Source organism: Arvicanthis niloticus, chromosome 4 (assembly GCF_011762505.2).
Source record: "Arvicanthis niloticus isolate mArvNil1 chromosome 4, mArvNil1.pat.X, whole genome shotgun sequence".
NCBI classification, from domain to species: domain Eukaryota; kingdom Metazoa; phylum Chordata; class Mammalia; order Rodentia; family Muridae; genus Arvicanthis; species Arvicanthis niloticus.
The window spans coordinates 122,264,685-122,292,003 of NC_047661.1; the positions used below are offsets into that span (position 1 = coordinate 122,264,685).

Sequence of the window (27,319 nt, forward strand, 5' to 3'; positions counted from 1 at the left end):
ATGGGGACCAGGTCCCCAGCCAAGCTTCTGCAGAGCGCCTCCCTTGACCGCTGGCCCTCTGCGGCGCCGATTGAAGCCTGGCCGGCGGGGGGCGCGCTCCCATGGGAACTTGCAGATGCACGGGCAGGGCGTGCTGGCGGGCGGGACGGGGCGGCCCTCCACCTCTCCACCCCCTCACCCTCGCAAAGTTGCCCGGGACTCCCGGAGCGTCGACGCGGACGCTGGAGAGCAGGCGCTCGGCTCTGCCTGCTCCGCGTCCTCCGTTGCTGGCTGGCTGGAGCCGGCTCGCCCCGTCGCGCTTCCACGAGGGCATGCGACAGCAGCGGGACGCTCGGCTCCCGGGCTCGGCGGCGCGGGCGAGCGACAGTGGTGAGTGCGGTGCGCGGCGCGGGATGGGGGTTCCCGGAGCCGCCGCTGGCCGGGGCTTTTTGAGGGTTCTCTGGTCTCCAATCCATTTCTCCAAACTCCCGGAACGGAACTTTCCCCGCGGTGTGTGGCGTACCCTTCCCTTTCCCACTTCGTGTTTCCCTAGAGCAAAAAGGCAATGCAGATGCAAAAGCCCAACTGCACCGGCCTCGGCTGCGGACTGATGGGCCCGGGAGCACGGACGCCCAGCTCCATCGCGCCGCGCTTTGCAGGGGCGCTTCTTTCCAAACTCTGGGAAGTTGTATGGTGATGGAAGAGCCCTGGGAGGTGACATTTTCCACTTTGCAGTTTCACCTCTCTGTTGGTAAAAAGCTCGAGCCTAGTGCGAGCGTCTCAAGATTTGGAAAATAGTTACAATGACCAGCTCTGAACGCTATCAGAGTTGTGAGGGATGAGCCAAAGGTCCCCCCCCCCCCCCCCCCCCCCGATCTCCCACACCACAGGACTCAACAGTGCTTTGTTTTGTAGCAGTTTCTTCATTGCCTTCTCTGTGCAAGTTGCGGCTATCAGAAACTGCTTAGAATTTTCTCAGGCTTGTGATTTGAGGACTGAACGTAATATTGGAAACAATTTAGTTTTATTGATGGGATCGTGAAAACGGCCGGCCAAAGCACTTAGAGGTTAGTTTGTAAGTGGGATGATTTCCCCCTAAATGCTTTGTAATTTTATCCTGCCTAACGCTTAACTCCTGGTCACATTAGCAGGAAGACCCGGCTTTTCAGGGCTCCTTCCTGGAGTTTGTAAGTCTGAGGACAAAGTGGATGTAAGACCTAAACACACTCCCTTTTGCAAGTGGGTGACCGTTGAGCGCATGCCCAGTCTTCTCTTAATGCTCTGCGCTTGAATTGCTAGAGAGTTCTTGGGTTTACTCTCTATCAATAGTTGCTAATCCTGCCACCAGTGAGGTTTGGGTTCAAATGTGTGTGGTGATTTGAGTCCAGAGGACAAGTGATTAGAAGTCTCCTCCTTGCTTCCACCAGAAGGGACTCGGTCAGAACAGCCTTGATTAGGTTAATACTGCTTGTTTAAGCAAACTGAGCCATTCTAAAAAAAAAAAAAAAAAAACCTCTTAACCAACAATTGTTGCCTGTTAGGTGGGCCCTATATCTTGAGACCCTGTGACCCTGGATTTCTAACCATGGGACAATACTTGCATTGCTCGTCACCACCATATAGCCAGTGAAATATATTGTTTAGGAAAAAATTTCCTATTAATTTTTCTATTCTTCAGTATTCAAAACGTTGATGCTTCTCTTTGCTCTAGAGAAAAATACCATTCTTCTATATCTTGCTGAACACGTTCAGCAATTGCAAGTCTTGATATCAGATCAGTTCTACTTTGGTCTGGCTATTTTATAAGATGTTTAACAAAAACTGATTTACATGTGTTTTCATTCATGAAAACATTAAATAGACGATTTTTTTTTTCAGGTAGCTTCATCTGAATGAGATGTGACAGTGTTAATTTCTGCCTCCTCCTCTCTCTGTCTCTCTTCCCCACCCACCCCTTTCTGAAAGTCAAACACTCATGCCTAAGGTTGGGCTATTTCTTCCCTAAGCTCCGCATCTCACACTTAAGGATCAGCAATCCATCATAACCTAAGTCAGCCTCTTACTTCTCTGGGCTGGGGCAAGAGGTAAATCATTGTACCTTGAGTGTGACATGATATAACTCAAATGACCCATTAGCCACTCTGCTTAGGATCTACATTAGTTCAAATGCTTTCTGGCTTGTGATTGTGCCCAGTTGAGGGGTTATGTCTCATTGTAAGCTTCTAGACCAGACTCATGGCATTATTAATGTGGGATGGGAGAAGACCAAGGCTTTCCAGCCAGGCTGGCTTTGTGATCTTGGGCACGTTGGTTTACTTCCCTAATCCCTAATGTGCTCATCTGTAAAACTGAAGATTACACTCAACTTCCAAGATTAAAAGAGAAAACAGGAGGGTCCCTCACATACAAAGAGTACCAAAATGGCGGTTGCCCTCTCCCCGATAAACATTAAAGACCTGACATTCACAGAAATGCAACCATGGTTGTCCATTGTTCCAGTTAGAGTGTGCAGAGATTCCAATCCACAGGTGACTTAAGTGCATACACTTCTCCTGTGCTGCCCGCCTTCCTGGACAAGGACCTTGGGTTACTTCCTTTTTTTTTTTTTTTTTCACTGCTGTGACCATAAGATTGACAGGGAGTTATGGATTTATGTTGTCTCATGATTTGAGGGCATAGCCCATTAAGGTGACAGGATCAGGAACAGGGATCTGTTTGTTCACACTGGGGAATCAGGACACAGAGAGGGGACAAGAAACACAGCTATAAACCTCAAGGGTTCTGCCTCAGAAACTCACTTCCTCCAGCTCGGCCTTGTCCCTCACAGCCCCAGTACCTATGGGGCACATTTCATCTCTAACCTACAACCGGCCTGCCCCTGTCTGTCTAGCGCTCTCTATAGGCACCAAGCCTTCTCCTCTCAGTCCTGATGATGTTTCATTCTTATCTTGGGTGATAGGAGGTAGTAAAGATGGAGAATTATCTCCATAACCTAAACCTTTGGTCCTCAACCTGTGTGTCACAACACTGTTGGATGGTTGAATGATCCTTTTACAGGGGTCACCTAAGACCGTCTGCATATCAGATGTTTACATTGTAATTTATAATGGTAGCAAATCACAGTTGTGAAGTAGAAATGAAAATAACTTTATGGTTGGGGGTCGCCACAACATGAGGAGCTTTATTACAGGGTTGCAGCAGTAGGTCTCAAGCATGTGCTTTGTATGTGATGGGCTAGAGGTGTTTGGAATATGAGAGCCCCATCATCTTTATGGGATCTATGACTTTAAATATATGACTTGCTTTTTTAAAAGTTGGTTTAATAATTTATATGATGGGGATTATAATTCCTCATTCATTTACCTATATGGGTTCATGATAGGTGCCATTAAGTCCTGTATACGAGCGTTGTACTCTGCGAGGGGCCTTATACTGGGGAATTAAAGAGGCAGGGCATCCAGATGTGGACTATCCCAGGCAGATTCATTCAGCCCCTGGTTACATGAGTGTCAGGATTTTCCTGTGGGTGTCTTCAGGACCAAGTGGACATCAATGCCCTCTCTCCTTTGGCCTCTCTTCTGTTCTTCAAGGTCACATTAGACTTAAGGTTGGGAACTGTAAGCAGAGATTTAGAGTCTGCCCTGAATAGGAAGTTAATTGCTGAACCGAGATTACCTAACTGCATGAGAGGAGAGGCACAGAGCAAAGTTCCAAGACTCTTTAAAGTGAAAGACCATCTCTCACTTCAGTTCACGGCGGATAAACCCTCTTAAGGCTAGCTATCCTCTTAAAGCCAGGCAGAGAACGGGAACAGAAGGGTAGACATGGCACCTGGACCCCTGCATCATCTTCTCTGTCATGCCCTGTGACTTCCCGATGCTTGAGTTTTTAAGGCTCACTCTGCAAAGTGATAGCAAGACCGGAGCCCGGTCCTTGATAATTTATATCTCACAATCAGAAAGACTCCACATAACCGGGAGCCAGGAGAGTAGTTTCGCCTAAGGGAAAGGTTCCTACATCCTGGCTTGTAGCCACCTCCTCATCACAATTCTCTAGGCCTGGATTGTCTTCTTTATTCTCTCTTCTGGTTTGTCTGTGTAACTCCTGTCCTCTAACTTATCCTGTCTGCCTCCGCTTTGTCCCATGACTCCTGATATCATCCCCATTCTCATGGGTCTTATCTCCCCCTATCAGACGTGACAGGCTGTATGCTACCCACCAGAACAGCCAGCCTTATTCTCTCCTAAGATTGTGAGGCAGGCTCTCTATTTGCTCATCTGACAGTCTTGTGGCTCTATTGTTCCTGAGACTGGGTTCTTCTAGCCCTGGCTTTGACTCAGCCATGTGCTGACTTGTGGAGTTATAAAGGGATGGGTTGGCCGTTGGCAGGGAAATGGAACATGGATGTCCTATAGCCGAGAATAAGTATGCAGGGTTGCCCAAAGGCCTTCCAACCAAACGTGCAGTCTTAGGAAAAGAAGTGAGCTTGTTTCATAAGAGAAACTTTAAGGCAATCTCTTGGCCTCGCTTCAAGACTCAAGTCTTGACTGCTAGTCAAAGTGTTGCAGAATAAAACTCCATTCTTGGCCTTGTACAACAGACAGTGCGTGTAGCCAACCTGTCTCATCCCTGGAAGAGTGGCCTTGACCACCATTTTATTTTGTGTCTGCCAAGTTGCCCCACCTTAAACCAGCCTGTTTTCATTTTTGAGTTTATTTTTGTTTATCGAGAAGGAATCTAGACTCTGTTAGTGGGCTGTTCCTCACTGACCGTCCACATTGAGAGTTGTCTTGCACCAATGGCTTTTGTAAGAGTCAGTCATGTCTGTGAGGGTTGCCAGGGGTGATTCATCCTTTCCACCACTCCTCTGTGAGTAAGTTGGCATTCTCCTGTATGGAGGAACGTGCCTTCTCATGCATGCACACACTTACAGTAGGCAATACTCAAGAAATTCCTTTTGTATTCAGTATGTTGGAATCTTATGTTTGTATTTATCTTGATCTTTATTGTACTCACTGGAAATTCTGTGGCTCTTGGTCTTGCATTTTGTCATTTATTGAGCCTTATTTCCTTCCTTCCTTCCTTCCTTCTTTCCTTCCTTCCTTCCTTCCCTCCTTCCTTCCTTTCTTTTTTCTTTTCTGCTACAATATGTTTCATCTTATACTTTTTCTAAACTAGTCCATCCTTTCCTTTAGTAGTAGATAATGTGATTTTTTTCCTTTTAAAACTGTATATTTAAGGTTTTGATGTGATGTTTTGGTATACTTATCTCAATACATATATACACCATAAAATGATTTCTATAGTTAAGCAAACTAACACACTTTCATTTCATAGAGTTGTGTGTGTGTGTGTGTGTCTTTGTGTGTGAAAAGCACCTAAAATCTGCCTTCTTGGCAAATTGCCTCTATACATTACAGTGTTACTGAGAATAGCCCTCAGCCTTGTCCTCCAGATGGGAGGCTGTGGGAATGGGAGGTTCAAAGTTGCCAGATGTCAGGGAACGAGCCTGTGATGCAGCGTGCAATGGGAGAAGTTAGGACACATCGACATAGCAAAGCTTATGTGCCCCTCGTTGCCTGGGTTGTGATGGTTTCTATAACTCTTCGTAGACAGAACTGGGAAGTATACACACACACACACACACACACACACACACACACACACACCTCAATATTTGGCTGTGTGCTGTAAAATGTCAGTTGTAGTGTAAGACCCAAGAAGAATCTTTTTCTCTTTGTGTATGTCTACAGAGCTTCTCCAGCAGTTGAAGCGTGGACTCCTGTTATCATGAATGTTTCTTCTTGTTTGCCCAGAGTAACCAGTCTCCCTGCCATGAAGGACCTCTCCCTGACCACTCTGTGTCCATCTCCTTTCCTAGTTCCGTAGCACTCAGCCACAGCCCATGCCTCTGTGCTGGCCTGCATCGGTTGCGTGCTGCATCCTTAGTCATTGACAGCGTCTGTAAATGTCTTGGGTTTTCTCTGGGAGGAGGACAGAATTAGCCCTTGCTGGAGACCACTGCTTTCTCTTACCAGCGTTCTCAGGGGGGTTTATAGCTTATAAAGGTCTTTGCAAGAGCAAGGAAGAGAGGAATCAGTGAGTGGGTGATCTCTAGGAGTCCTGGAACCTGCCCACCATGGCCCTCGCTCTCCACAAGTTCAGATCCTGGGAAAGCCAAAGAAGGCAGAAAGTTACCGCTCCACGGAGAGTCCCCAGGAGTTTTCCAGTTCATGTCTACTTTAATTTATCCTTGTCCGATAACCGAAGTCTCTTCCCTCGTAAAAGTTAATCACTTGTTGTACTGGACACATGTAAACTCTCTTCTGAGCTTGCTCTGAAATAGGAACAGTAGCTAATTACCACTGTTTTCTATAATGCATTTAATTTCATTTTGACATTTCCATTTTGTCAAATGAGTTTTTCCCTGAGAAACTTTGGGCAAATTTTTAAAGAAAAGATGCACTTATAAAATTGATCTTTTAAAAATCACAACCAGATCATATTTCTTCTGGCATCAGTAAAAAGCTTGTGGAAGGCACTAACATCATTATAGAGAACAAGTCTGTGTGTTCTATTTCTTCTATGAGGAGAAAATTGGATAAAACAAGAGACTTTGAATGTTAGTACAGTGAAGAGGGCTAGAAAGTGGGGAGCCAGTCAGAGCAAATTAGTGCCCCATTTGTAGCCTGTCTCTCCCACCAGCATCTCCCAGTGTGATCAGAGGGGAAAGGACAGGAACTCACTGAAAGCTCAAACATGGCGCATTCTGATAAGCATCTCCAAGGCTGGGACAGAAGGAGTCATCGAAAGCTTGACTTTTGTGTCCCGATAGCCCTGCAGTAACTGGGAGTGTCACAGGTTGAAATGCCTCTGATACACCCCACCCTCCAAGCACCATCTCTTAGTGACACAGTACAGTGTCACTAAGAGTACAGATTTCACAAAGAGGGAAGCCATGTGAACTGCCTGGGGGTGGGAGAGGCCATCACACTGTATAGAACTAGCCTAGAAAAACCGTCCAAATTCACAATTTGAAATTCACAGTTGCTAGGGAGTGGGCATCACTTTGTACCATCATACTCAGTGTTAAGTTGGGAACTGTCTGCAGTTAGAGGGCTGAACATCAGGCAGCGGGCTGCAAAGTCCCTTCTCCATAGCTATCCGGAGCTTTCTTTTTTTTTTTCTTATTTTTATTTAATTTTTATTAATCATTCCATTTGTTTACATCTCAAATGATATCCCAGTTACCCACTCCACCAACCCCCATCCCATAATATCCCACTTCCTGGCTACCCTTCCGCCATCGACTATCCCACATCCTCCTTTTTGCCTGTATGAGAGTGTTTCCCCACCCACCTATCCACACTCTCCTGCCCCATTACTTCAGCATTCCCCCTGCTCTGGGGCAGCAAACCTCCCTGAGACCAAGGGCCTCCCCTCCCGTTGCTGTCCTGCAAGGTCATTCCCTGCTACATATGTGTCTGGAGCCAAAGATCTCTTTAGGTACACTCCTTGGTCACTGGTGGTAACAAAGTATCAGCAAGTATCAACTGTGCTCTGAACAAAGCAGGAAGGAGGGAGGATGGCTACCTCCCCTCCCCTACTGGTCAGAGCAAGTTGATTCCTTTGTTTTTCCTGGACACCCTCTTTTGGACCCACCCCTCACCTCTACCACTAACCTTGGGGTCTCTTGACTCTGAGTTTTCTAGACTTTGAAGGGAACAAGACTGTGCAGTGTGACGTCCACGTCATCCCAACAGTATATGCTCCATTTTGTCTCCTTTCACTAACCACAAATTCCTGAGCCTCCAGAGGGAATATGTGTATTTAGGCCCTGCTGATGATAGCAGCAGTCAAGTCAACAGAGTGTGAGAATGTTGTAAACACACTGAATCTCCCAATAGCCTTAGGAAGAAGGCTTTCTTATTGTCTCCATTTTGAAGATGGGCAAGTAAAGGCACAAAGAAGCTCAGTGGTTTTCTAATTGATAAGCAAGGCTTCTAAGAGGCTGACTGGTTCCATAGGCCATGCTCACTGGCAATGTGAATAATGCCATTTGTCAAAGAATGAACTTTTCCCCATTTTATATTCTTGTTACGTTCGTCAAGTGTCAGTTGACTGTTTATGCAGATGCCTATTTCTGGACTCCCTTTTCTTTTCCATTGGTCTGTACATCTGTCTTTTGCCAGTACCATACCATTTTAGTTACAGTAGCTTTGTAGTATGGTTTGAAATAAGAAAGTGTGACTTTGATATTTTCTAAGATCATTTGAGCATTTAGCAATTTCATGAGAGTTTCAAAGGTTTGGGGGTTTCTTGTTGTTGTTTCTGAATTGATTCTGTTGATCACTTTGAGTGGTCTGGAACATTCTAACAAGTTTACGTCTCTGATATCCACGAATATGAAGTGTTGTTTTTTCCATTTTTTATCTGTGTCTTCTTTAATTTCTCTCAACAGCATTCTATTGTCTTCTGTGAATAAGCTTCTGTGTCCTTGGCTGAGCTTATTTTTTGGTGTTTGGCTCTGTTTTGATGATAGTATGAATGTAATTGCTGTCCTAATCTTTGCTGTGCTTGTTCACTGTGAGTGTATGGGAATGGGTGTGCTTTGTGTGGTTGACTTCTGCTTTGCATCCTGACAAGTGCATTTGCTTATTCATTCTGAGACTCGTTGAATCTGTAGAGTTCTCTACACAAAAGATCTTACAAAACAAAGACAGTTTTACCTCCTCCATTGCCATCTCTGTGCCTCTTGGCTTTCCTTGACAGTCTTCTTGGGGGTGTGCTTTGTGCTGCATTCTGAAAGCGTTGCTTTGATTTGGTCTTTTTGGTAACCTTGTGTGCTTTTAAAAAGTAGGTCAGGTTTTTTTTTGTTTTTTGTTTTTTTTTTTTTTTGAGAAAAAGGAAGGGGCAGTGGATAGATCAGTGGATGTCAGACAGAGCCATTTCTAGAAGGAGGAGCCCTCCTCTGATGCAGGGTCAGCATATAACTCTTCACCGTCCTACCCCCATTGCGTTGAGGACTACCCAGTGCTGGCCACCCATTCTCTAGTCTGTTCCAAATACCAGTGCTTCCGTTTCTTGTATTGGATGGTGAACTTGCCATACTATGGAGGAGAAATGAAGAAAACACAGTTACAGCTCATACGCAGAACACTCGGGGACAGGTAGCAGAGACATGGACCTGCAAATGCTGAGCAGGAATTATGAGCTCTCCCAGCAGAGGGGTGAAGTGTGAAGGTGGCCTTCCAGAGTCCAGAGTCTGACCTTGGTGCTCTCTGGTCACATCTAATGTGAGTGTTGAAAATCACGTGACCCATGACAGAGGAGGACAGGCATCAAGCCTTCCAGGTCAAGCAGCGACTTTCTTGCCTGGAGTTTCTTGTGTTTTTGTTGTTTGTTTTGCTTCTAGTGAATTCTACATGATAGTTACCTCCTGTGAGTTCCATTCTGGATCAAGTTCTGAAGCATTCCCATTTTCTGGCTTGGATGCTTACGCTTACCCTAGCTCTCCCATTCTCCCGTCAGCATCTACTTTGAGGTTTTTCTAAGATGTGAACATGAGAGGAAAGATGTACCCTGACTCTCATCCACTATAAGCTTCCTCCCCCTGGTCCCACTGGAGCATCTAAAAGGCCTTGTAATGAGCATGAGTGCTTTGTGAAAATTCCCACTCTTTGAGGTTAGAGAAACAGCCATGTTTTCCAACGTGCCGAGGCCTCGGCCGCCAGATGCTTTCTGTCCCTTTCTACCTTTGCTCACAAACAGACACATCTCACCTGAGATCATCTCTCTCCGGCAGTGCATCACTAAAAGCCACAAGGAGCAGCCACTCCCTCAAGCTCTGGTTCTTTCTAATCCATCATCTGGAGCTGCAAGCAAGGATGTCTCAAGTGTGGTGACCTGAATAAAACAGAAGTTTATCTTTCGGTCTTGTGCGAAGCCATTCGATACTGTTGGGAGTTCAAGCTTAAGGGCTCCTTTCTCCCTGCTTATGTGGAACACACTGGGACGTTGCTTATCAAATCTGCTGAAAAGGGGGAGGTGTGGCTCAATGGTATCAAGCTTGCCTAGCCTTTGCAAGGCACTGGGTTCGGGCCACAGCACCAATAAAGAAATAAAAAGAGAAAAGAAAAGAAAGCATTTCTGCTGAAGATCAGTGTACTTTCAGAGACTCCACTGGCCCTGCATTTTTATTTTGTGACATCAAGTTGCTCTAAGTATTTTTATGTATTTATTCTCAGGGTCTGTACTTGTTTCCTCTTTATGGACATGAGTCTATGGTTGTATTCATCTTTGATGTCTCAGGGCTTTGTCTTTGCTTCTGTGTTCCGTGTTGGGCCCAGGTGGGGAAGAAGATAGAGGAACACACGCCAGCTTTGTTTCAGGGCTGACGGTAAAGAGCACATTTCCTGTATGCTCTCGTGGTCACCCGGCTACTGGGAGGCTGGGAGATTAAGACAGGTAGGGTCTGGGCTACTATGTTACAACTTTGCAAGAAACAAAACAAATACTGGGCTGGGAAGATGGTTGTGTTGGTGAAGAGATTGCCTTGCATTCCTGAAGACCTGAGTTTGATCCCAGAACCTCCAGAAAAAGTCAGGTGCACAGATGGGAGAGGGAGAAAGCTGGTCCCTGGAGCTCACTGGCCCACTAACCTCGCCTACTTGTTAAACTTTCTGGCTAATGAGAGTCCCTGTTTGAAACAATATGTGGAGAGATTTCTGATTCTAGATTCTAGATTGTCTGCATGCACATGCAGATGCACACACACACACACACACACACACAACACACACACACAAATGCAAAAGATACAGCACAATTTGATAGTTTGTGCTGTGGAGGCTAATGCTAAACAATAATTCAAAGAGATGAGAATTCAGAGTAATCTATAGTCAGGGGCAGAGGAGTTAGAAACGACTGTTAGCTTAGTGTCACATCGTGCAGAACAAGGGGCTTCTTAGCAGTGGAGAATGGGGTCCCACTAGACCTTTAGAGTAGCCTGATGGGCGGGTGGCACATTGTGTAGTGAGGTTAGTAACAAGAAGTTCAAGCGAGACGCCGAGATCCATTCTTAGAGGAAGTCCAGGAAGCAAATATCCAGGGAAGGAACTAAGTTTGGATCCACAAGGTTATGCCAGAGTGCTCTGCAGGAGTCCGGATCCATGCAGTAGTGTAATAGTCGGGACACTTGTAGACGTGTCTGAAAGTGTGTCTTCTGCGTGCTTATGTACCACATGGACCATATGTCTCTGTACACCATGTGTGACACCCACAGATGTCAGAAGAGGGCATCAGATCCCCTGGAGCCTGAGTTAGAGATGGTTGCGAGCCACCATGTGGGTGCTAAGAATCAAACCCAGGTCCTCTGGAAGTGCATCCAGTGCTCTTGACTGCCGAGCCATCTCTCCAGCCTGTACAATGATCTTTTCATGGAAGGGCATTCAAAGGCAAAAGAAGAGAGGGCTGAAAACCAAGTGCAAGGCTATCTAGAGTTCAAGGCTGGTGGAAAAACAGAAGACTGACGTGGAGGACAGTGTGGAAAACTCAGCAGAGTTCGGTCCCAGGCCAAGCACAGGAGTGTTAAGTCTATGCCATCCGTTGTCAGCTTCGGCCCCTGAACGGAAGGCTGGAAACAGGACTTGGGAATTCTTCCGACCAAAATGCATTACAAAATCTATGCTGGTTCCCAAACAGATTTGTGTTTGTGTTTCTAGGTGGGAGACAGGACACCAGCTCTGCTTACAACAACCTCAGACATGGGGTTAGACGTGAATATTAGTGGAGAATGTTTGACGGCCTTAGGAGCGGGGAGCATGCGTTTCTCAGCCTGTCTTTTCTAAGTATGTGGTACCCAGGCATCAGCATCCACCACAGAACAGTTAGTCTCCATCACATCTTCTTCCAACCAACCAAGGGACACTGACAACATTTGTTGGACATCTACCACTCTACACTTTGCTGAGCGTTAGGGGCACAAATGATGTCTGTGCCCCAAGACACTCATAATCTGATGGTAAAGACAGACACATAGGCAGACAATGCTTACACGGCGTAGTTTCTAAAGTGTTTTTGACACACAGGGTTAAGAGTATCTGATTCTAGAAACTAAAACGAATGAGCACTTTGGGCTGCAGAGGTGGTGCCATTGTAAAGCTGCCTTGCACTCGTAAGGACATGCGCTCTGCCCCAAGGTCCACATAGAAATACTGTGCATAGTGCATGACCTTGTAATCCCACCACTGGCCCAGCACCAGGGCAGCAGACACTTGGGGCTCACTGGCCACCCACCCCAGCTTAATTGGAGTATGACGTCCGAGGTTGTCTGTCAGCCTCCACCTGCAGGTACACATAGGAAAGTGGTCGTAACAAAGTAGCAACTGGCCAGGAACTGACTCATGGGAATTCACAAGAAGTGATAGGGCATTCTGAGCCGGTAAGGAGGAGCTAACACTCGGGCAAGGCCACCCCATGAGAGAGCTACCCAGCAGAAAGTGAACCAGCACATCCTCCGAAGCAACCTGGGAAGATTGTGGCCGGAAGTCAACATGGCCCCCTCCCTCCTCTTACTGTGCGGCTGGTATCTTCTTGCCAGGAAGGCATGAGTTATGAATAAGATACAAGCAGGATGCAGAGCAGGAGCTTCCCTGTCAGGGATGGAGTCCCCTTCCTGGCACAAGCAGCCCTTCTATCTGGATGCCCCTCTGGAGGATTTGTTTGGTATTAAAAGTGTCCTTCCTGGGATCTCTGAAGCCTCAGGCAGAACTGTTTCCCGATGCAGCTGCATTGCCTTGAAATGTTCCTTTTTATGCAGAGACCGAAGTTGCACTCAGGTACTGACCTGGGTGGACAAGCATCCCAGAATTACCTGGGTGGATGAGCCTTCCAGAAGCAGGAAGGAATCACTGAAGTGACCACCAGTAACCTGCCGCTGGGCAATGTGGGACAAGCCCTGCAAAGCAAGGGACTCCTGCACGTCCTCTGGAGACTAGAGGCAGCCATATGAGGGGATGTAGTACACATCTAGATGACAATAAAAAGGGTTGGGCCACAGATTTGCCTGTTGCAGACTTTACACTAAGAGGAAATGTAATTCCCCTCTCACGGGAAGTCATTGGTGTTAAGGCTGCTGTGCAAAAGTTTTCAAAATATTTTATATAGGCAAAAAAAGTTAAATAAATAAAAATCTTTGGTTACGAACTGTAATTTCTTCTGTATGACTGCCTACACTTTAAATTTTTATATTCTCAACCCCTTTGAACAGTGAAGCCACTAAAATGTGATTATACAGTGATCTAAAGATTGTCATAGGAGTTACATGTAAATACTAATTTGAAACATTTGGCTAGCATAAAACATGAGAGTCAAAGGTCAAAACCTATCTCTGCTAGGCTAATGAGTTAGATACAGATTACAAATTCATAACAAAGTAAACACAATTAAAGATTTACATTGCATTTGGATGAACCAAAGTCAGGGAATTTGTTGATCCTATAAAATCCCTGTTTTCCTCTCTTTACTGTGTTTCTGCTGCTTCCTGTTTAATCAGGGGCTTAATGTGGTCCTTAGCCACCGGGAACATCTGGGGAACAATGCCTTTGATTACAGATGTTTATTAAACAAGTCCAAGGGCAGAAGCTGTAGTGTGTACCAAATGTGTAAGTCCGCCCACTCCCTAAGGAGAGATGGTGGTAGGTGAACTCCCTGACCCATCTCACGCTACCTTTCCTGCCTAAAGGAATCTGATGCCTTAACCTGTTTATTCTGCTAAGCCAGGCCTGAAATTTGTCTTGAATGCCACCCTCTCTCAGTTAATGATGACTTGGGAGTGTTAATTTCTGAGTGGGAGGAGGGAGGGGGAGAAAAGGGGGAGACAGACAGACACAGAGACACAGAGACAGAGACACAGAGGACAACCTCCAGTTGTCCTAACCTGGAGATAATCAATTAGGCCAGGCTGGCTGGCCAGTGATTTGCAGGGACTTTCCTGTCCCCTCCTCCCCAGCTCTGGGGCGGCAAGTATATACCACTACACTCAGAGGTATATGAGTTTTATTAAACACACGAGTTCTGAGAATCAAATTCTACCTTTGCAAGCACGTGACTGAGTCATTCCGCTTAGTTCCAGTTTCCAATTGATTAGGGATTTTCCAGTCACACCAAGTGGGCATTTGCTGGTCCTCTGTGTGGTCTCTCCCCTGAGACCTAAAGGACTGTGCAGAAAACGGGTAGAGACTGCTGTTGGTAAGGGGCACAGGTCTGCACCAGAAGAACTTTAGGTGTCCCAGTTGAAGATTCAGTCTTAGTAACAGATGAGGGCTCAGGTGACTGGAAAGAAATGATGGGGTGTCTATAATGAAACGAGGTGAGAGATCTATGGCAGCCCTCCCTTTAGCAAGCACCCCTACAGTAAACATACTGGCTCTATCTAAGCTTATCAGGAGTATCTACTATCCCGTTACTAACACGATTGGCTTACGTGTAAGCTCTAACATTGTTACTTCCCTGTTTATTTTACCATGGGGTGAAACAGGTGTTCTCAATTTATTAAGAAGTTATGTAAATAAAATGGAGTTGGTAGCCTCTCCCTTGTTTCTGATTTTTAAAAATGTTTAGGAGCCATGCATTTTAGATTTGCAGAAATGTTGAACACACGGTAGGTTTCCCAGTTCATATCCCCATACACAGAACACAGTAGCTGCCACTGTTAAATCCTAAATTGGTATGGTACATTTGTTACAGTTATTGAACTGACACAGATCTGTTATTACTATTAAAATGTTTATTTTATACAGATCATCTTAGCCTCTAGGCTACACATTCCATTCAGCTGTTAAACCTCTTAGCTGTGACAGTGGGTGCAGAGTATCTTTTTGAAGACTTTTAAAGTGCTGAAGTGTACTTCTCTCTTGAGATTTTTCTACCCCCCTTTTTTAAACATGATTAGCAGAGTGACAAGGTGTTTCAGAAGGTCATGAGGTCATGAGGTAAATGGTTATTTCTCACACATGGTTTCAGGAGTTTGACAACCAACAGAGATTCAGACTGCTGACATTGAATTTGGTCATCTGACTGAAATGTTTGCCCTGCTTCTCAGCTGAAGAGTCCCTGCCTTCTCTGTGTTCCTATTCGGACAGGGTGTCTTTTAAAGGGAGTCATTAGGTAGAGCCTTAAGGCCTGGACACCAAGCTTCTCTTCTTAAAAGTGGTGTACCTGTGATTTATTAGGGATTTGTCCACTGGAGACTTCCTTCTCTTCATTCCAACTACTTATCCAGATCTGAGCCCTGGGTATGGATGGTTCACTTCAGGTTGTAATACTACCTTTGTGCTGTAATTTGGATTGGTCCAGCTTTGACGATTGGTTCTCTTTCTCTTTTGAAGTTATGTTCAAAGGGGAGCCCTCATTTCTGAGGCCTGCACTCAAGGGAGCCTCTGTGGTGGGGTTGCTCTTCAGCCCACCCAGACTCTCTGCTCCTGTGAAGCCACATCCAAGGGCAGTAGACACCATCCTCACACCTCTCTGCTGGCAGGGTTTGGTGCCGAGTCAAGCTAGGGAAATGAAAGACTCGTCAGGCTCAAATTAGAGGGAAGACATATGGGGAAAGAGAGGAGTTGGGTCAGCTTGGTTAGAAGGTTAGAATCACGAGGCATGCGCAGCTGTGGGGGTCTCTTCACTTAAGTCTGTATTTGACAAACATTTACTGAGACCGTGTGTGTGTGTGTGTGTGTGTGTGTGTGTGTGTGTGTGTGTGTGTATGTGTGTTTTGGGCATTCTTTCAGGGTTCATGGGTGTGTCATAACATCATAAAATGCACGCCTTCCTAAATGTAACTTCTTGCTGGAGAGAGCAACCAGGACCCCGGCTAGATGTCAGATGCTGTGATATGGTGCAAATCAGAGGGCAGGGGGAATCAGAGTGCAGCATCTGGCTGCTTCTGCTTAGAGAGCTGCGAGGGAGGGCTGTCTGATGAAGTGATGCTTGCATAGGATTGAGGTATGAAAATGAGCCCTGTGGGCATGTGGGGAAAGAGGCGGCTGCAGAGACGGAGCAGCAAGTGCAGAAGGTAATGGCTAATGTGAACTCCAGGGATTACAGGTGCATTTAAATCATTCTTGTTGTCCTGATTTGCCATTACCATGAATTACTGAATTCACTGAACAAACATGATGCCCCATGCAGTTCAGCAGCTAAACTAAGGTTCAAATCCCACCTCGACGAGGTTTCTAACAGGAGAGGGTTGTTCTATGTTTGTGGACCATGGAGAGAAAATGCAGACAGCATCAGCTCACCCCATCTTCTCTGTACCTTATTTCCTTCTGGAAGAGGGGTGGGGCATGTTCCCCAAAAAGCCAGGCAACAACTTGTCTCTTAAGAAGTAGCTAGAAATAAAAGCGACTTGCGTGGTTTTCTGATGGCTTCATTTCCATAATTGTTTCCACATTCCGACTTGCCTGGTTATCGGTTTTTTTCTCTTCAGAGAAACAAGTTGGGGAGGATCTAAATGAGAGCTTTGCTGGTGAAGTTTTCATTTGGACTCCGCATATAGACTCTCCAAACCACCATTTTATGAAGTCTTACATTACTGGAGTTTGAAGTTGTGGTCATTGCTCCAAAGTTTAGTGTCTCCTGTGGGTCTGGGTTAGGATTCTAAATCTTCTAACTCTTTGGTATAAAAACAAATGGCAGCTAAGATGTCACAGAAATAAGAGTTAGCATTGTCGATGTGACCAAATCACTTCCCACGTACTGTAAAAATGGAACACATATTTTTTAAGTGTCTTTTCCCCTCCATCCCAAGCACATTTTAAAAGAGGAGGGGACCAAAGGCTGTTCAGAATGTCTGTGTTTTATACTGTGGGGCAGTCTTTGAATGTGAATACATCAAATCGTCTCTTTTTCAGTAATGTGGCCATTACCGTAAGGCTTAACTGGGAGTCACAGTTCTGCCTGGTGTTGCTTTTGGCTAAGGGGAGGAAGCACAGGGTAGTGTGGGCTCCTGGGAAAGCTGCCCAAGTAGAGACATCTGCCTCTCAGCCGTGTGACCTCCAGCAGGTGCTTGTGTTTCCTCTTCCGAAAAAAATGGCTGCCCATCATGTTGGGAGGATGAAGTGCAGTGATCCATGTAAACTGCTTAGTCCAGCGCTTGGCCCAGGGTGCACACTTAATATTAGTAATTAAATTAGACCAGAGTGCAGGTCTTAACTCACTGAGAACACACAGTTAATAAGTGAGGGAGCTCCCTTAGTGACTGCTGTGTAAGGTGGTAAAGACGCCTACCTCAGACTTTTCGATCTAGGGGAGGGGCCATAGCGAATCACCCATCCATCTAGCAAATCCGCCGCTATCAGGCTGAGCATAATAGACAGCTCCCTACTCCGCGGGAGCAGAGTGGACTGGGATGAGAGCTGGACACCGCCCCCCCCCCCATCCCATTAACATGGAAGAAAGTCTTCGGCATCGAATGGGCTACAGCCTATCTGTGCAGATGCTGAGTCATGCCTTCACATTTCCAAGTGGTGGCAAGTTGAATTATTCAGTGCCTTGCAGAGAGCACTTTAGGCTAGGAGAGAAATGACTCATTCATTTGTTTGAAATCAGAATCGTGTTGTAAGGTCTGAGTGAGGTCGGGTAATGCTCAGTTAGCCATTAGTTAGGAACTGACGAGGATTTTGGTGATTTCCACCTTAGAGAGCGTGACGATGCACGGTTAATCTGCGCTGGAATTTTAAAAAATGACCCCTAATTAAATTATGCCTTTTAAATTAGCTGTTTAGGTTTTAGAATTATGTGTTCTTGTTTGTATACATGTAATTGCTTATAATTAACATAACTGTGAGCTTTTTTCTTGTCCTAGCACAACTGTGTAGCATGACCTGCTTGATAGTTCATGTTGTTTGTTGTTGTTGGTTTTATTTTGTTTGTTTTTTGCTTTTGCTTTAAACTACTTCCCAGTGCGAGCTTTGCCCCCTCATTCTCTCTCTCCGATACAGGATTTTGTGCAGTAGGAAGGGACCTACTTGGTATAAGTTCTGCTAATCATAGTTTTCCTGTAGTAGCTCAACTTTTTCAAGACAAAGGGATTTCTTATTCTCATAACAAGTTTTCCATTAAAAAAGTCAGGAATCTACAACTTGGTTTTTATGGAAGAAAAATAGAATTTGAAGATTTTTGACGTACCAGTCTTTGAGGAGTTATCCCACAATAACAGATCTGACCAAGTGGAACAACCAAACCAAAACTAAAAATCTAACAGCTCTTTAAAGGAATGAGAAAAAAACTCAACAGATTTTACAACATCTGAATTCTTACATTCTGTATAATATTCTTAATAAATCACTCAGGAGTGACATTACACTTAAGTTAGAAAAATGTTTTCCTTAGCCATCTAGAGCGTATAACAAAACAAAATATGCAAATCATTTTAATTAGTGAAAGAAAAGAGTATTATCACTGCATCATTAAAACTTCTCATGTGGCATTTCAGTCCATTCCTGTGGCTGTCATTAAAGCACCTTGGACTAGGTATATATAAACAGAATTTATTTCTCACAGTTTTGGAGTTGGGAAGTCCATGTCTGGGGAGGCCAGGTCTCTGCTTTAAAAATGGAGCCTTGCTGTAGTCCTCACATGGTAGAATGATGAACGGGAATCCAAAGCAGCCTTTCATGGTGGTGGAGGCTCAGTGCTGGTAGAGTGGTGGAGAGTGGTGCTCCCTCCATGGTGAGGTTCTGGATTTGGAGTGATACAAGCAGACGGCTCACAACATGGCTTCCTCAGGCTGTCTTCGATCTTTATATAATTTTAGGATTGTTGAAAGCTGAATTTTTTTTTCCTTAGGCATTCAACTGAATTTTTTTTTCTTTTCTTTTCTCTTTCTTTCTTTCTTTCTTTCTTTCTTTCTTTCTTTCTTTCTTTCTTTTTGTTTGTTTTTCGAGACAGGGCTTCTCTGTGTAGCCCTGGCTGTCCTGGAACTCACTCTGTAGACCAGGCTGGCCTCAAACTCAGAAATCAGAAATCTGCCTGCCTCTGCCTCCCAAGTGCTGGGATTAAAGGTGTGCACCACTGAATTTCTAATTGATATTTTCTATTAAACCCTCCTATGGTGCTGGTAAATTTAGGAATGCAAGCACATTCAAGCAAGTTGACAAAATCTATAAGAATTCTTAAAATGCATTAGTATCCTCTATCTCATTTTGAAAACCATGAATTATTCCTATAGTTGGTCATGTTTATATGAAGATTAATTGCTTATAAAGGTCAAACACTGCAAAATAACCTCCCCTCCAAATCTAGGAATTGGTTAAGTAGGACACATAACACAATGTTAAAAAGCTGTGGAAATTATAAAGTTTGTTTAATTATATCAAGTGAGCTTTTATCTCACAGTGACATTTAATTCAGAGTAAGATATCACTATGCAATTAAAATATAAATTGAGAAGCAGAGTAGCTGAGATACAGTGGCTTTGTTCTACTTAAAATTGTAGTCTAGGCGGGCAGTTCCTACTCTTGTGTGGTATCAGATTTCAGAGTCTACAGGAAGTTTCACAGCTTGGTTTTCCTCCTCCACTTTCCCAGTTACATTACACTACTTCATCCCCAAAGGTAGTAGTCAGCTTAACACTTAGATCTGCCGAGCCTGTGGTCCTTCAGGATGAATTTCAACCTTGTTTGGTTTTTGTTTGCTCATTTGTTTTGTTTTGTTTTTATGAGGAATCCCTTCCAGTCAGAAGCTAGAATCTAGGCCTTCAACTCCAATGTTTTTTGACAGGACCCTTCATAGTTTTGACAACACACAGCATAGACTGCCCTGAGGCAGAACACAAAGCACAGAGAAACTGGCACCTCAGAGCCTTGCCTTGTATAGGATCTCCTATCTTTGGGGTCCAAGAAGTCTTATTTATGCTTAGGAGGTCCAGTGTCAGCCCCGCAAGCCTGATACCACAGTTTGGTGACTCTCTTCACAAAAAGTCTCAAGGGCTTGCCTTCACTTAGCAAGTGCATTGGGTTGGATATCTGCACAAACCCTAAATGTCAGCAGCATTGTCTTGTCCCCTACACCTGTGGGTCAGGGAGTATCCTGGGAAAGGAACTGAGTTGAAGGGATTAGAATATAAAATCCAGCATAAAAATTCACATTGGTGCCGTTTAGAAGAGGAGACCATGAGGAAGAAGTGAAGGAGAAGATAAGGGAGGGGGACTGAGACCCGTCTCCATTCCTGCACCATATGCCTAATAACTGATTATAACTGGAGACCGAAACTAAATGCCGGTGATAGAATAATCAAGGTTGGAATTGAAGGGGTGGAAATCAATCTCTTGGAGAAGGCATTTGGCCACGGAAGAGAAATTCAATACTATTATTTTGGCAAGAATATGCCTGGCACACCAGCCTGCTCTTAATTACAAAACAGAACCCATAAATAAGAAATTTGGCCTGGACGCTACCAGCAGAAAACGCTCATTAATGAATCCTGCTACACTGCTGTCACTGGTGAAGGGTGGGAATCGTGACAGCACATTTGACATATGGGTGCCTCCTGGCTCATTCTCCATTCATCCCCTAGCCAGCCATTCAATTACCTGTCCTGAGGCGGGCAGAGCCTCTAGATCCTGGTGTGAGTAAAAGAGACACAGATTCCCTGCTGGAACTTTCAGCTATGCACTGAGGTAGGAAGCCAGGAGTGAACTTTACTGAAGCAAGGGCCATCTACATTGAGACCCTGGAGACTGAAAGAAGTCACCTGGGGGAAGGGTGTCACAGTGGCAGTAGGTGGCTTAGCAAGTGGTTTCACCTGGAATGATGTTGGTCTTCCTTTGTTCCTTTCTAGGATGTTCAGCTCTTGTCCACCATGAATGAGTGTCACTATGACAAGCAGATGGACTTCTTTTACAACAGGAGCAACACAGACACGGCGGACGAGTGGACAGGGACGAAGCTCGTGATCGTCTTGTGCGTGGGGACGTTCTTCTGCCTCTTTATATTTTTTTCTAACTCCCTGGTCATCGCTGCAGTCATCAAAAACAGGAAGTTCCACTTTCCCTTCTACTACCTGCTGGCTAACCTAGCTGCCGCGGATTTCTTTGCCGGAATCGCTTATGTGTTCCTGATGTTTAACACCGGCCCAGTGTCGAAAACGTTGACTGTCAACCGCTGGTTTCTCCGCCAGGGGCTCCTGGACACAAGCCTGACCGCCTCCCTGGCCAATTTGCTGGTTATTGCTGTGGAGAGGCACATGTCCATCATGAGGATGAGAATCCACAGCAACTTGACCAAAAAGCGGGTGACGCTGCTCATCCTGCTGGTGTGGGCCATCGCCATCTTCATGGGGGCGGTCCCCACGCTGGGCTGGAACTGCCTCTGCAACATCTCGGCCTGCTCGTCTCTGGCTCCCATTTACAGCAGGAGTTACCTCATTTTCTGGACTGTGTCAAACCTCCTGGCCTTCTTCATCATGGTGGTGGTCTACGTGCGCATCTACATGTATGTCAAGAGGAAAACCAACGTCTTATCTCCACATACGAGCGGCTCCATCAGCCGCCGGAGGGCTCCCATGAAGCTAATGAAGACGGTGATGACCGTCTTAGGTAAGCAGACCCAAGCAGGCCAGTGTTCTCATGCATGCGGCAAAACACGAGGCAGGCAACAAATGCCTACTGTGTGCCGGGCACTCACTGTGCAGTCAGAAGGCAGCAGTGAAGAGATCAGACATAAATCTCCACCCACAGAGCTTACATTCTCATAGTGAGGAAATACATGCTCTGGTGGGGGAGACAACGCAGGCAGGACCTAGAAGACTAGTCTTGTGCCACAAAATGTAGCTAGCAGAAAGACTAGGCGCCACACAAGTGTCGCTTGTGATTGTCAAAGGCAGCGATGGACCACATGGCCTTGGAGTAGGAATGTAACGTGCTAACGAAGGGACAGAAGATGCAGAGGGAGGGAAGATATGAGGCCAGTCAGCCATCAGACAGGGAAGCCCACTCAGGTTATGCAGGGCCATGCAACCGTAAGGACTTCGGTGTTTCTGGGTGAGGTGAGAAGTGATTGAACCTACCGCTGCTTTGGAGAGATGCTGAAGAGAGAGCATAGAGGCAGAAACTGCGTAAGAGGGCATTCTGGGAGTTGGGGGAGTTCACAAGAGCACTGTTGGAGGTGGTAGCCAGATCCCCGGTGTGCTTTAAAGACAGGGTTGAAGGGACTTGCTGTGCTCAGGATTATAAACATAGTACTTGGGTGGCTGAGGCAGGAGGATGATGATGCCCTTTCTTTAAAAGGTGGTGGTGCGTGTAAAGAAATGATAACGTTTTCATTGATATGGTGAGAGGAGGAGGGGAAGGTGGAGACTGTGATTAACAGAGATAACGAAGGTGGGAGAGGGGGCGCTACGGGGTAGGGGGCGGGGCAGGGGCGGCATCAGGAGTTTGGATTCAGACAAGGTCAGGTTAAGATCCTTTCAGACATCTACGCAGAGTGCAGATCCTGAACTCACGGGAATACGCCTGAATCACAAATCCAGGCGTTTATCCTGTGGTTATAGACCTTTGAGGGAATCATGCTGGGAGAAAATGGTACCGGAACCCAGCAGAAGGCACGCTCTCACTTTACCCCGGAAGTGAATGTCTCACTTTACCCCGGAAGTGGATGTGAGTGTGGTCAGGGAAGAGGGCCCACGGAGGAGCACAGGTGTAAAGAGTGTCCTGCAGAGGGGCCTCAGAAAGGATTGGGGAATGAAGGCATCTGTTAGCCAAGAGTCAGCCACCGAGGAAAGGGAAGCAAGACGGAGGCTCCTTGATCCAAAATACATAGGAACAGAGGGTTCCAAACTAAACCGTGGTTTGTGTGGAAAAAGAAAAATATTACAGATTTCAAAACATTTTGGCCATGTTCGCTACTTAGTGTATGTGGTATGGTTAGAAACCACCATTACGGCTCCAGGACTTGGAGGTTAGCAGACACCCAGGAAGACTGTTCAAAACAAGGGCCTGTTAAATAAGTATTTATGTCGTGCCCAATATGTGCCCAGCATTACTCTGAGTCATTTTATGAGTATTAATTTATTTAATCCTCAGAGCAGTTCTGGGAGACTGGTGTCTTAAGTATCCTGCCTCAGCCAGATAAAGAAACCAGATGCAGGGTTTAAGCAATGTGCCCTAAGTCATCTCCCTGTTGGTGGTTGGCCAAGGCCTCAAGAATGTATGTACTTGATGTCACCATCTATAATAAGCAGTTTAAATTTGTTTGGTGTGTGTGTGTGTGTGTGTGTGTGTGTGTGCATGCCTGTGTCAGGTTTCTGTGTGTGTGTGTGCACATGTGTGCAGAGCTCTCTGTGTGTGTGTGTGAACACACATGTGTCAGGTTTCTATGTGTGTGTGAGCAGATCTGTGTGTGTGTGTGTGTGTGCATGTGTGCAGGTTTTGGTGTGTGAACAAAAATGTGCAGATTTTGTGTGTGTGTGCAGATTGTATGTGTGTTTTCTGTGTGTGTGTGTGTGTGTGTATGAATGTGCATGTGTGCAGGTTTTGGTGTGTGTGAACAAGAATGTGTGTAGATGTGTGTGTGTGTGTGTGTGTGTGTGTGTGTGTGTAAGTCAGAGGCTAACTTCAGGTATTATTCCTTAGACACTGTCTGTTTCGTTTTGTGTGACAGTCTCTTAGTGGCCTGGTGCTCACCAAGGAGGCTAAACATCTGACCAACAGGCCTTAGGAATCCACCTATTTCTGTCTCGTGAGGCCTAGGATTATAGGTGAACACCACCATGCTCTGCTTTTACATATATATTCTTTGGCCCAGACTCAGGTGCACAAGCTTGCAAGGAAGCTTTACCAATAAAACAAACTCCCAAGCTCTCCTCATGTTTGTTTGTTGCTGGTATCTTTTCTGACCAGCCCTCTCCTTTGACCACCTCACTCTCCCTGTAGCACAAAGCCTGCATTTATTACTTCCCCTGGCACCACACAGGCTCTTGACACTTCTGGTAAAGCCCGAAGGTTAGCATGAAGAGGTATGTCAATGAGATGAGCTCGTCTTCTGCTCAGTTTGTGAGGCTAATTGTTTGCTTGACCATGAGTCCTGTGGAATTGCCTGTCTGCTTGCAAGAACACCTGTCTCAGCACACTGTCACACTGTCTGTACCACACAGAGGAAGCATGATCTGAGGCACACTATTTCATCTTTTGAGGGTGGTAAATGTCCTCGTCTGAGGTTGAATTGACAGTCTTTAAGTTCTTTCCAAGATGTGAGTAGCCAAAGAAAAGGGAAAGGAAGAGATAGTAAGGGCTTCTGTCTCCTCGGGGTCGAGGAGGGTCTACAGTTGTCACCATCACAGGCTTCATTGTTGTGTGTGAGTTTGCTGACAGTTATGGAAGAGGTTATAATACAGGACTTGTGTGGTTTCAACAAGTGTGGGGTTGGGTGAGAGAAAAACCAGAATAAACAGTGAAATTGTCAAGAAGGATAGGAGAAGTGATGGGATTCCAGTGTAACCAGCTGGGAAATTGGTTAGTGACAAGAGGACCACTGGGAGCTGAGGATCTGGGGAGGTTTCCCTGGTGGTGAGACAGAGGGATTTGGTGGAAGACAGGAAGTTAGGGAGAGGGAAATGAAACTGAAGAGTAGGTGGTAATGTTTTAAGATTTCTAGCTTGTAATTTCTTTAATGGCAGATCTTTTGAAAAATTTCTATAGATTAATCTGAGGCACGCTATTTCATCTTTTGAGGGTGGTAAATGTTCTCGTCTGAGGTTGCATGGACAGTCTTGAAGTTCCTTCCAAGATGTAAGTAGCCAAAGAAAAGGAAGAGGTGTGTGTATCTGTGAGTGTTTATGTGTGTGTGGTGTGTGATCTTGTGTTTGTGTGTGTCTGTGTGTGTGTTTGTGTATGGTGTGGTGTGTATTTGTGTATGGGTGTGGCTTGTGTGTGTGGTATGTGTATATATGTGTGTGTAACATGTGGTGTATATGTGTATGAGTGGTATGTGTGTGTGGTGTGCTTTTGTATATGTGTGTGGTGTGTGTGGTATGTGGTGTATATGTGTATGACTGTATGTGTTTGTGTCTGTGTATGTTACAGAGAGAAATACAGAAACAGTGAAAGGATGAGTGAATGAGATTCCTGTAGGGCAGTAGCCAACACAGAATTGTGGATTAACTGTGCCTGATGTAGAGCCTTTTCCATGGGAGCATCTCACGACATCCCAGAGGGGAAACTCCCAGATGCTACTCTTGTAAGAATTCAGTTGTCTAGCACAAATGTCTCCCAAATGATGAATATTAGAAAAACCATCAGTTATACAGTCTACAGTCATAGTCACTGCTTCACAGAATGTGGAGTTTGGACACATAAAACTGGTGTCTCTAGTAGCTGAGTGATTTAGATACTTAAATGAAAAAAAATGTTAGACCTTCTTAAGTAAGGGGTACTCATAGAGGATTAACTCCCAAGGTTTCCTAGAAATGTTTTTAAAATATTAGAAAGTCAGTCCATAAATATCCATAAATAGTTCTAAGAGGCAAGCAGTGTGGTGTGTGTGTGTGTGTGTGTGTGTGTATGTGTGTGGTGTGTGGTGTGTATGTGTGTAAGTGAATGGTGTGTGTGGTATGTGGTGTACATGTGTAGAGGTGTGTGTGTGTGTGTGTGTGTGTGTGTGTGTGTGTGAATTCATGAGCTTTGTCCCACTTCCAGAGAGGAAAGCAAGGAGGAGGAGGAGGCCTTAGAAAGTCTGGGATATAGTCTGGAAGGAAAGGAAGAATTTGTGTGTGTGTGAGAAGTCGTCTTAAGTATGAGAAACAACTGGATCAAAAGTGACAGTAGAAGGCTGGAGAGCTGTTCAGAGGCTAAGAGCACTTGTCCTTGCAGAGGACCAAGGGTCGATTCCCACTACCCACATCATGGCTCACAGCCATCCTTAACCCCACCCCAGTTCAGGGGATCAGATACCGTGTTCTGAGCTCTACACTCAACAGATACAAACATGGTGTGCATAAATGCATGCAGGTCAAACAGCCAGTGCACATAAAACTAAATAAATAAATCGCTACTGGAGCAACTGTCTACCAATGAGGGGATGATGGTGCTATGAATATTGAACTGTGATTGGAAAATCAGGTCAGCATCCTGTTCACAGTTCAGCAGCCCTGAGGCTGGGATGTAGTATGTGGATCACTCTCCACGGAGGAAGTTGCTTACTGGTACTCAGTAAGAGGACACGGGAGACATATGATCCTTCTTCCGAAGAGCGCTGAGCCCCTGCTTAAAGTGTAGTTTTGAAATCCTACTTGTCAACAACCTAATCAGCTGCAATAACCAACATACACACAAAACTGTATTTATTGTCAAACAACATACCATGTGATCTATGGGCACAGGGACCAGAAACCAGCTGGAATTTCTTCTATGTTGCAATATCTTACAAAACAAAAGGTGAAAAGGCTTTGTGAGCTTGTGCTTTTAAAGTCTTCCCGGAGACTTCCTGTTCTGTAGAGAGATTCAGTGTGTGGGTTGTAATCTATTTACATACTCCAAAATAGATAGCGTACGCCAAATTTAATAGTACCAAACCCTATAATACTGATGATAAAGTCCAATATATAAATTAGATTAACTACAGGAACTGTTCAGAGCTCATCAACTTCAACATATGGGTTGGTCAGGGTCTCTCTTTCTCCTGTTTCTCTCTCTCATTTAAAGTAATGCTTAATGGCTTCTCTTTGTTACCTCCGGTGGCCAACATAAGTACTCTTGCACTTTGGAGTCAGTGCTGATAATGTAAGGAGTCCCCAGCTAGAACCTCGGTGACAACCTGACATGAGTTTGACCCTCAAGCTTCATGGTAACTAAAGGAAGAACATCGTATCCAGCGGGGATGTGCTGGGCAACTGTGTCCCAGGGGAGATCGGGATGTGCTGGGCAACTGTGTCGGGGCGGGGGGGCGGGGGAGATCGAGGTGAAGCGTCACACTCAGAAGAATGGAGTGCATATAAAGTTATGAATTCTTTACTTCTGGAATTTTCTGTTTCACATTTCAGACCACAGTTGATTGTCAGCCACTGAAGCTGAACGACAGGGAGGTGGTGGGTGTGGCAAGTACATTAGAAAAAAACAATAATAAAAAGAAACGCCAGTATCCATTGTATTTAATAGGGTTGAGCATGATGTGCTAGTCTTCATTTGTGTGTGTGTTTATATCTGCTGGAGGCTGATCTACAATGCATCTCTTCCATGGTTTACGAGCAGGAATATTTGAAAAGCCAGGTCTTAAGGTCAAAGAGATTGTGTCTCTATCTTTGCCTCTTTTCTTTCTGCCAAAAAGCACATACACGTGTATATGTGTG

At 45.3% G+C, this 27,319-nt stretch overlaps 1 protein-coding gene across 1 annotated transcript in view; it reads left to right on the forward strand.

Moving 5' to 3' along the window:
* Positions 1–201: 201 nt before the first annotated feature.
* The window catches only part of Lpar3 (lysophosphatidic acid receptor 3), a 68,551-nt gene continuing 41,433 nt past the window's right edge, over positions 202–27,319 (forward strand). The window contains exons 1-2 of the mRNA XM_034500597.2: positions 202–369; positions 20,819–21,575. Coding sequence (XP_034356488.1) covers positions 20,840–21,575 — 736 coding nt within the window. The 5' untranslated portion in view covers positions 202–369; positions 20,819–20,839. The remainder of the gene's footprint in view (positions 370–20,818; positions 21,576–27,319) is intronic.